This window comes from Mesoplodon mirus (genome assembly GCF_964341445.2).
Source record: "Mesoplodon mirus genome assembly, chromosome: 9".
Classification (NCBI taxonomy): domain Eukaryota; kingdom Metazoa; phylum Chordata; class Mammalia; order Artiodactyla; family Ziphiidae; genus Mesoplodon; species Mesoplodon mirus.
The window spans coordinates 24,447,920-24,459,202 of NC_138985.1; the positions used below are offsets into that span (position 1 = coordinate 24,447,920).

Genomic DNA, 11,283 nt, shown 5'->3' on the forward strand with positions numbered 1-11,283 from the left:
GATGTGGCCAGTAGGTGTTTTATTTGGCCTGGCTAGTGTTTTTAAGACTTTCCCATACAACTCTGTATTTCTGACTTCCTAAACTCAGACTATACCTGAAATCCATATTTCCATAAACAGCAGTTGAAGCTGAGCAGCTACGGCCCCAGAGACAGAATGCACCTCACCACTAACATCCCCAACTTCCCTACACCAGAAAATCCCCCTCATTTCCACTGCCACCCAGCGTCTTAAACTTGTGATGCTTGCGCAGAGCCTCCTTCAGCTTACAAGGCCCTTGGCCCAACTCTGCACTCATCCTAGCGGTCCTCAAACTCCCAGCATGCTCTACAGGGAAGCTCTCAGGGGGTACCTCTGGGAGGTGGTGACAGTCAGGCTGAGGTTCTTCGCTCTTGCTTTAACAATAGAGCTTAGATTTTATGTCTTCAATTTTCATGTTGCCCATCTGAGGCTAAAAAAAAAGACTGAAACTCACTGGCTGTTTCTAAATCCTAAACTTTCTTCATGGCCCAACTTAGGTCTCACCTTATTCACAGAATTGTCTCCAGTCAGTCCAGGCCACAAGGGTCCAGGCCTGGCCTCCTATGGCTTCTCTTTCTTCTATACCCGTCAGCTTGCACCTAATATTAATTGCCTGGTCCTACTAGTTATCCTTTTTAATTCATTGTGGATGAACCCAAAGGCTTTTGCCTACCTCCAACTACCTTACCCAAAGGAACAGGTCAATACCCGTTTGCCGACGATGATGAGAAGAAATAAGCTGATGTGGAGAGGGTGTGGAGAAAAGGGGACCTGCCTACACTGTCAGTGGGAATGTAAATTGGTGCAGTCACTGTGGAGAACAGTATGGAGGTTCCTCAAAAAACTAAAAATAGAGTTGCGCTATGATCCAGTAATCCCACTCCTGGACATATATCCAGAAAAGATGAAAACTATAATCTGAAAAGATACATGCACCCCAATGTTCATAGCAGCACCATTTACAACAGCCAATGTCCATCAACAGATGAGTGGATAAAGAAGAGGTGGTACATATATACAGTGGAATACTACTCAGCCATAAAAAAAGAATGAAATGCCATTTGCAGCAACATGGATGGACCTAGATTGCCACACTAAGCGAAGTAAGTCAGACAAATATCACATGATATCACTTATATGTAGAATCTTAAAAAGTGATACAAATGAACTTACCTAGGAAACAGAAACAGACTCACAGACATAGAAAACAGACTTGTGGCTGCCAAGGGGGTAGGGATTGACTGGGAGTTTGGGGTTAGCAGTTGCAAACGATTATACAGAGAATGGATAAACAAGGTCCTACTGTATAGCACAGGAAACTATATTCAGTATCCTATAATAAACCATAATGGAAAAGAATATGAAAAACAGTATTTATATGTATAACTGAATCACTCTGCTGTACAGCAGAAATTAACACAACATTGTAAATCAACTATCCTTCAATAGAATAAATTTTAAAAAAAGAAATTAGCTGCTGATCCAAAGCAGTAACATTGTACCTCCTCTGTATATTCCTTTTCCATTTATGAGCAAAACCAAGTGCATTTTCTCCAGGCAAATGCTTGAATGACTAGCTCGTGGCTACAGGACAGCTACAGAAGGGGAACCGAAGGGTGGTAGCAACAAACAAGGATAGAGCAACCCAAACGGAACGTTAACAACCTAGCAGCAGCCCCAGGAAGGAGCTAACTGGGCTCTCAGAAGACCCCTCCAATAAGGGCTTTCAACCCACCCCGACCCCTAAGCCTACGATCAGGGCCCCGTGACAGCGGCCCGGGAGAAGACTCAGCACAGCCAGCCTCAGAGGCCAGGAGGGGTTAAGAAGATGGTCAACCCAGGAGGAGAAAGAGAAGCCGGGGACTCCCAGGTTGCTTAGTCCTCACAGTTTGGAGGGAATACACGCTCTTTGTTGAGGGCAACGAAGAGAATCTGGGGGAGAAATGGGAGGCTGGAGCCTGAGGAAAGCTAGCTACAAACTTCGCAGGATGAAGAAAAAGAGCAGAGACCAGGCCCCGGGAAAGCAGACTAGGCTGGAGACGGACGTGAAACACACAACACTTACTACCACCTTCTTTTCCTTCCCAACAACTGTGTGCCACAGCTGAGCCTGATGGAGTGTTTCCAACGTTTCACAAAGGCACGGCACAGGAAAGAAGAAATATTTTGTGTGAGATGTATTTGATATCCCTGTGCACAGAGCCTCCATTACAGAAAGCTTTTGGGTCCCCAAGGACTAGACTGGTTGAGGAGGAAAGATGAAAGGGTACCCAGGGAGCTGGCAGAAGCCGGGAGACTTAGGTTACCAACCTTTTCAACCAATTAGGCTCAACTACTATACTTATCCTGCAAATGAAGAAAAGCCTTGAGGTCTGCCCCAGTTTGCTGCCTAGTGACCCAGCCCCAAATCTGACTTTGCATCAGAATCATCTAAACGCAGTAGGGAGAACTGGCTAATATTTGCTAATCCACTCCATCATTTTTTTTCTTTTCCATTATGGTTTATTACAGGATATTGAATATAGTTCCCTGCGCTATACAGTAGGACCTCGTTGTTTATCCATTCTATATATTTTCCATTATGGTTTATTACAGGATATTGAATATCGTTCCCTGCGCTATACAGTAGGACCTTGTCGTTTATCCATTCTATATATAACAGTTTGCACCTGCTAATCCCAAACTCCCCATCCAATCCTCCCTCACCCTCCTCTCCCTTGGCAAGCACAAGCCTGTTCTCTTTGCGTCTGTTTGTGTTCCGTAGACGAGTTCATTTGCGTCACATTTTAGATTCCACACATAAGTGATATCATATGGTGTTTGTCTTTCTCTTTCTGACTTCTTAGTATCCACTCCATCTTCAGTAGGTATAAATAAGGGCCCAGAATCACAAGGATTTGGTTAAAAAAAAAAAAAAAAACACCAAACCAACAAACAAGAAAGGGGAAAAAACCCCACTAAGGAGGACAAAGTTTCTAGAAGAAACAAAGGCAACTGTGACTGAGCAGCCATGAATGGGAAGCTGCATGAAACACAGAAGCCCCTGATCTGATGAATGCTCCCTCCCCAAGGTGGTAATGTGGGAGCCAAGGAGGCTACCAGTAATCAGCTAATGACATCAGCCTCCAGCCAACCAGCCCAGAGGAAGATGCGAGAAGAAACTCACAAGGTAATAAGCACACCCAGCTGAGCTAATTTGTGACTATATTTGTTAGATGATGGTAAAGAGTGGGCCCTCTAAAGATTTCTCTGATCCTGTGCTTTTGCAACTTCTTGTTCGGGGCTTTGTTTTTCCTGTAGTTATTTATTAGTAAAGTTGTTTTTAAATGACCTATCTTGGCCAAACTATATGAAAAGAGAATTGTGCGCACCTAAGCCAAACCCACGTTTGGGTTATAAATCATTGTCCTATTTACACACCAACCACTTCAACCTAGCACTTTAACATACTTTATCTCAGTTCATACTCCCAGGAGTCCCGGAGAGTAAAATCCCCAAGCTACAGGCAAGAAAACTGCGACACTCAAATATTTGTCAACTTGGTTTTTATTTTATACACGGGGCACAATCACATGAGGGTATAACTACTCATGAATGTACTATCTGATAATCCTTAAATGCTCTACAATACAGATAGAACGTTCCTCACTTCTAAAATGTAGTGGGAAATTCAAAGCAGAAACTCTCCTATCTGGTCAAAGAATAGATGGTCTGAGTGACCAAATATTTTAGTGGACTAGGTTCTCTGCTGGTTGGTACGAAAGACGAAAGGGTACCCAGGGAGCTGGCACAGTAAGCAATGTAGGAAATGTAATCTACAATTCATGTGAATTAATAACTTTCAAAAGTTTCAAGTAAGATAGAACAATTTAACACAAATTCTACTGAACCTAAATTAACCATTTGACGTTTTCAATTCAGAAGGCTATTCTCCCCCTAATAAATCCGTTTAAACATTTTATTAAGCACCTAGTACCTGGAAAGCAGTTGCCCTGTGAGAGATACAGTCATGAGTAAGCTCGGTGCTGATTCTTGAGGACTCAGCAATCTGCAGGAGAGGTAAGACAAATACACGAACAACCAGACTTCAGGCAGAATGCTGTTCAGAAGCAAGGCATGGACAAATAGTGTTGGGCATCTGTGATTACGAAGGTCAACTGTAAGTCATTTTGGAGCTAGGTAAAACAGCTGGTTAGAAGATTTCCTGGCACAATGCAGGGTATTAGTGCTTTCTGTGAGCTATAAATATATGTCACTATTTTTACTAACTACCTTAACCATACCCAGCATAAACAAGGGTTTCCCAATGACTTAAAAAAAAAAAGTTCATTCATATACAAAAAGTGATTTTTTTTTCTAACTTCTTTTTTTGGTTGTACCTTGTGGCTTGCAGGATCTTAGTTCCCTGACCAGGGATCGAACTCCTGCCCCCTACACGGGATGCGAGGAGTCCTAACCACTGGACTGCCAGGAAATTCCCCAAAAAAGGATCTTTAGTTTGGGAGTCTGTGAACTGTATTATATTAACTCAGTTCAGATCTCACTCTTTTGGCTCTTCCTAAAATTAAGGTGGGTAAAAGATCCATCACCAAAAGTACAATGCTCAGAAAAGTTAAGAGGAGAGGTTGAGTTTTGTCTTGCTCATCTTGGAGGACTGTTTCCATTTACAGTACATGGCGCTAAGGAAAAATGCTTCCTTTACCCTAACCTGTTTGTCATAGTTAATTTTAACACACATCTTGATTCTTAAAGCATTCAGGAGACGTGAGGAGAATTATGTCAAGATTGTCTAAAAGGTTCAAAGCAGCAGAACAGAACAATTAGCAAATTTATTTATCACCACTTTTGGGCTCTTTTAGCCTTCCAAAAACTATGTAATAAAGGCCTCCTATCTTGGTCAGATTTCAATGGCTTCCTATGTGAAATGCAAAATACACAAATCAAGCAGAGTGGGGAAAGTCTAACCATTTTTAATCTATAAAGGCCCCATAATACAGGTACAATTATCTGGCAGCTTTCTTTAAAAAAATAAACAGAACAACAATTTGTGGATGTTAGCTTCTTTCTGCTGTTGCCTTTTTGAGAACATTCTTTCTGAGAATGACACGGATACCACTGGGGGAACAAATGCCTGCTCTAACCATATACTGGCTGTTAAAGCATCACAGGTGAAATCGTAACTTGAAGGAAATGTCTTAAGGTGATAAGAGCTAATTCTATTTCACAAAGTAAAAAGTGATTTAGGATACGTTCTTCAGTATTTTTAAAAAGGCAGAGTGTGCCAGTGAAAAATCGTGAGTTTTGGAGACACAACTAGAGATGTTTTAGACACAAGCCTTGGCAAGTTACTTAAGTTGACAGAATTTCAATTTGTTTATCTGTAAAATTCAATCAACTAACATATTGAGAGCCAAGCACTTTTCCAGGTGTCAGGCATACAATGTGAACAAATCCTTGCCATCATGGAGCTTATAGTCTTACGGAAAGAATATACAGAAATATACAGAGTATACCAAAAAAAAGCTATTTAAGAACACAATATGTCAGATGGTCATGAGCGTTAAGGAGAAAATTACACAAGAAGGAGGTTTCAAAGAATGGTCACGGAAGGTCTCATGCAAAAAGATAACACTTGGACAGACACAGGAAGGAAGTGACAGAAAGAGCCCTGTTAATATCTGGGGCCAAACAAAGGGAGCGGCATGAGCAAAGGCCCTGGGGCAGGTCCATGCCTAGCTTGTTGAAAGAAGAGTAAGAAAGCCAGGATAGCTGATGCACAGTGACAGAAGGGGAAGAGAATAGTGGAAAATGAGGTCTGAGGACAAGGACAGGGAGCAATTGTGACAAGGTGTTATAGGGCAACTAGACTATTCTAAGGACTCTGGCTTTTTTTCAGAGCGCAATAGGAGGCCACTGGAAGGTTTGGAACATAAGAGATGCCTGACCTGACATATATCAGAATAAAGTTTACCAACAGAATTATTTTGTGAGGACCAAATGCAATGTGAGAGGGTTCTTTAAACTGGAAAATCCTGTAAAAATGCAAAGGATTCTTATTATATCATTAACTTTCTAAGTGTCTTTTTACATCAGACAGCTTTGCCAAACTCCTGCACAAAACAGCAATAAATTCTAAGAACTCTCTCTGTTCCTACTACACTATATCTAAGAATGTAGGAGCTTGGTTTCTTGCTTTTAAATCAAACAACCAAAAAATTTTATTTCAACAAGAGAGATGAACAGTGTGAAAACCAATCTCACTACTATCATCAAACCCAGCTGTGAGTCATGAAATTACATGAGCTTAATGAGCATCTCCCTTTGAACTGCTTGAAATGGAAAAGGAGGCTCCAGGGTAGGCAGAAGATTCTTCTGTTAACACAGTGACGGCCCAAATTTAATTTCTACCTCAGCAAATTTCTTATTTATTGGCATATATCAAATGTACACAGGGCAAAGTTTTATTATGTAAGTGAAGTATGTTGGAAATGGTACAAAGTAGATTATTAAACTAAATAAATTTCTCTTATACTAAACAGCTCATCATCAAGTCACTGTTTAGAAGCAACTATGGAACCTGACCGCCTTGTTAATTTATAAGGAAAAACAGTGCCAAGCTGAAATGACACTGGAAATGGAAATTTAAGGTATTTTCCCAAATTCGGGTCTTTGCTTTTTTTCTTTCTCTTTTTTTTTTTGCGTTACGCGGGCCTCTCACTGTTGTGGCCTCTCCCGTTGCGGAGCATAGGCTCCGCAGGCTCAGCGGCCATGGCTCACGGGCCCAGCCGCTCCACGGCATGTGGGATCTTCCCGGACCGGGGCACGAACCCGTGTCCCCTGCATCGGCAGGCGGACTCGCAACCACTGCGCCACCAGGGAAGCCCTTTTTTGGCTTTTTGATGTAACTTTGTCATTTCAACTAATGTCTGGCTACCACTATTGCCTATATGAAAATAACTATTGCCATCACTAACTTTTCCCTAAACTCCACTGTCACATTGCCAGGTGTCGACTGGACATTGCCATCTGATGTCCTAGCAGCAACAAATAATCCCACATAACTTTTACTGAGCCCAACTTTTCCCAAGCACTTTAAATTTGTGTTAAACCCACTCCATCTTAAAACCACCCTTCGAGGACAGTACTATTATTATCTCTATCTCGTATTTAAAGTTAAATAACTAGCCCAAAGAAACATTTTAAGAATGAGAACCAGCACTGGAGCCTAAGACATTTTTGCTCCCGGACTGATAGATGCACTTAACTACTGCCTGATGCAACACTGACTTAGATTTGTAACTAAATGAAATTGATCCGAAACAAAACTCATCGGATGCAACACTGACTCAGCTTTGTACCTAAATGAAATAGTCAATAGATCCGAAACAAAACTCATCCCGTCTACTCTCTCCTAGTCCACCTGCATATCACCTCTACCGTCCTATTTCGAGAGGAACTTAAATTTCAGCCACCTGACCTCAAAACTCAAATCATGCGTGATGCCTCCCACGGGCAGCCAGACCCTTGGAGAGCCCGGCCTGCCTTCAAGCCAAAATTTCACGGGGCACAGGCCACAAGAGCAGCGCCAAAGGAAGGGCCGCCCCGCAAACGCCGGGGGTGTGTCGGCGCGCTGTCTCCGCGGTGACGTCCAGGAGCCGACATCCCACCCGCCTCTCCGCTCCCCGAAACGGACTTTTGCCGTCTCCCCGCCCCACGTGGGCCTGCCTCGTCCCGCAGGAGCCCCGCACCTCCGCACGCTCCACTGCACGCCTCCGATCGCCTCACCCTCGCCTCCCCTTCCCCTGCCTAGCAGTTGCAGCCTTTACCTGCTCCTCCGCTTCCGCCATGGCTGAGCCGGGGAGTCACATGACACACCCGGAAATGAGAGAAAACAAGAGCCTGGGGCCCGGCGCCTGCTGGGAAATGTAGTTTTAGCATCGTCTGAGTCGGGAAATGTATTCTCGCTGAGGAACCTACCTGGCCTCGTTTTGGCTTCCAATTCCCCAAGCTCAATGGAATTGTGCTTTGGAGAATCCAAACATAACCAGTTAATGTTATGATTTATTTTATTGTTGGTCTCATCGTTTCCGTGGTTACCATAGTATTTATTTATACTTACTCTATATCATGTCCTGGATTTACAGCTTTGCATGAAATATCTCATTTAATCCTCCCAGCAAACCTTACTGTTATTCCCATTTACAGAGGGGAACACCTTGGCTCAGAGGTCACACAGTCAGTCAAGGACAGAACTAGGATTCGAATTCAGCTGTGTCTGATGCCAAAGACTGTGATTACCAAATCCAGCTTAGTCTAAAAGTGTTTTTTGCTTTTTTCTTTTTTAAGTATATTAAGTAAATATAAAACAGTCTTTGAAACTGAGAACCAGAGACAATTTATCCTCCAAAAAGATTTAGCTCCTACTGTTTGCTACTACTTTAAGTCAGCTTTCTCTTCTGGCACCTGGACATTGAAATTTTAAAAAACCTCTATGTTTAATTAAATTATTCGTTTAAATTTTTGTTGAGTAGATTCTATGGGTAAATATTCAAGATAGAATATAAATCTGTCCTTGGTAAAATCTGTAAAACCACTGTATTACTTCCATCCTTCAGAATGAATGATCCCCTCTCCATGTTTCTGGGCATTATGAACTCTCCTTCCTAGACCTCAGAATCTGCAGTATCCTGTTCAAAGGTGGGCATTTACTTCTTTCCACTCATTTCCAGTAGATACAAACTACCAGAGGGCATCTCAAATGGCAGCAAGTGGTATTGACCCCCTGTGCTGCATGGACTCTGACCTAGTAGGAAGTCATGGACTCAACACTCTGTGCCTCCCAGGTCTCTAGCTGTAACCTGCTAGACCCACCAATTCCTCAACTGCCAGGGTGACATCATCTGAGACGCCTGTCTTCTCCCCAGGGTGGAAAGAGCCTTAGCTCCACCCTCTTCCTCCAAGTCTTGTTGGAGTCCCTCTTCTAGTCTGCTGATCACTTAGTCACAGGGAATAAAGATACACCAATGCCAAGGTATCTAGATATACATAGCCAAGTACCCAATACCCTAAGTATCAACCTTTCCAGTCTGAGTTTCTAAGATTTTCTCTTACAAAACAGGCCGAGAACAAACATTCATTGCTCATGATGGATTCCCAGTCCCACAAGGATCCTTATACCAACCAAAGAGGCTGTGGAAGCCCCCAATCCAGTCTCCACAGAAAAAAAGAAATAAGCCTAGCTTCTCTACTTTTCTGACTTTCCTCACACACCATAATTTTCCCTTTTCCATTAGGACCTAGACCCTCCCATTAACTTCTAGGACCAAACCCTCTCCAAATTGGCAATCTCTTCTGCTTTGATGAAAACACAGGCTCAGGATTAGGAAGGAAGATAGAGGATTATTTAAAAAAAAAAAAAAAGGGAAAATAGAGGAGTATAACCACTGTCTTCCCCCGAGGGTGTTTTTGTTTTATTGTTCAATTTTATTGTGGTGAGAGGTCAAGTAACACCTCCAGAAAAAGAGTGACTAAATACTGGGAGACAGGTGGAAAAATCACCACTGAAATTTAGAACAAAATCTTGTTCTAAAATTTTGGTTTTCTTTAAATTAGGAGTTTGGGATTAACATATACACACTACTATATATAAAATAGATAAACAACAATAACCTACTGTATAGCACAGGGAAATATACTCAATACCTTGTAATAAACTATAAGGGAAAAGAATCTGAAAAAGAATGAATATATGTATAGGTATAACTGAATCACTATGCCGTACACCTGAAACTGACACAACATTGTAAATTAACTATACTTCAATTAAAAAGTTTTAAAAAATTCTGTTTTTCTTTCCCAACAGTATGTGCCCCCTCAAAATTCTGGGGAGGTGCTAGCTTCTCTCTCTCCTTCTGGGCTGGCAGTCTTCCTCCTGAGCCCTCTTGGCCTCTGAGGCCAACTGTGCTGAGTCTTCTCCCAGACCACTCTCAACTGGCCCCTTGTTGATGGTAGAATGAGAGGTGGGGATCAGTAGAAAGCCTTTACTGAAAGGGTCTTCTGAGAGTCACAATCAGCTCCTTGCCCAGGGCTGCTGCTCTCTGATTCATTGCTGAATATGCTTTCTTTTTGTTTTCTTGAAGGCTGGAGCTCCCTAGGTTTGTATGATGGATGAGTCATCTCCACAAATTCTCCAAGGGATACATTCCTTTCATCTGTCACATAGGTTCTGCTCTGGGGGCCCTCCTGGCAGAGAACATCCATCCAATGGCAGCCCAAGCAAGCAAAGTTGGAGGCTGACCATTGACCCTGGGCCTTCCTGGTCTTTCTACTTTTCTGGAATGCAGAATGTTCAGCCTCTCTCTCTTCCTCAGAAAGGGTGTTATGGGCCTGATTGAAGCAAACTGGTAAGTGAAGCAACACAGATACGGAAAGATGAATTAGAGGAAGAAAGACCCTGCCAGCTGGCAGGTTCACGCTATGCCTGTGGCCAAGATGAAATTCACATGTGACCTCGAGCCCCAAGTTTTCTTCTGTGAAATGAAAGTTTTGGGCTCTCTTATCTAGAAGGTTCTATAGTCCCTGCTACTCGGGGTGTGGTCCACAGACCAGCAGTATCCATATCACCTGGGAGCTGGTTAGAAATGAAGAGCTTAGGGCCCCTCCAGAGACTTACCGAGCAAGGATCTGGATTTTAATAATATCCCCAGGTGATATAAACATGTAGAATAAAGTTTGAGAAATGTTCAGACTAACAGTCTTTCATTCTATGGCAAATTGACTGTTTCTTTCTTTCCCATCATCAGGTCACCTCTCCCAACTTCAAGCTATGGCGATAAATGTAAGCATCAACTTCTCATTTTAAGTGTATAGAACCTAGTGCTGTGAATAGTTTTCATAAACCAGAGCTAAGACTTTCTAAGTGTAGAGTGGTTCACTGGCTTTTAGGCTCTGTCTCATAAGTTTGCTGTACAGCTCTGAAAGAGTTGACCAGCTCAATAAATTTAGTCATTTTTTTTTCTTTATTTTGCCAGTAAGCAGCTACAGATACAGTTAAAAAGTAGACGAGTGGAAAAAAAAAGACAAGAAAGAGCAGACACATCCTTCACTCCATAATAAATACAGAGCTCTATCTATGTTCCCCCACCAACATCCCATGGGAAGTCTAGCTCTCTGTGTGGTCAGGAGTACTCTCCATTATTGTGCGGGGAGAACAGACAGCATTCAGGTGTGATGATGTCAAATCGAATGTGTACAGGCACTGCT

The 11,283-nt window shown here is 42.5% G+C and overlaps 1 protein-coding gene across 1 annotated transcript in view; it reads right to left on the reverse strand.

The window, feature by feature from the left end:
* VPS41 (VPS41 subunit of HOPS complex) overlaps positions 1 to 7,893 on the reverse strand; it is a 194,646-nt gene extending 186,753 nt beyond the window's left edge. Inside the window, exon 1 of the mRNA XM_082631906.1 lies at positions 7,848 to 7,893. Within this exon, the coding sequence (XP_082488032.1) occupies positions 7,848 to 7,868 (21 nt within the window). The 5' untranslated portion in view covers positions 7,869 to 7,893. The remainder of the gene's footprint in view (positions 1 to 7,847) is intronic.
* Positions 7,894 to 11,283: the final 3,390 nt, after the last annotated feature.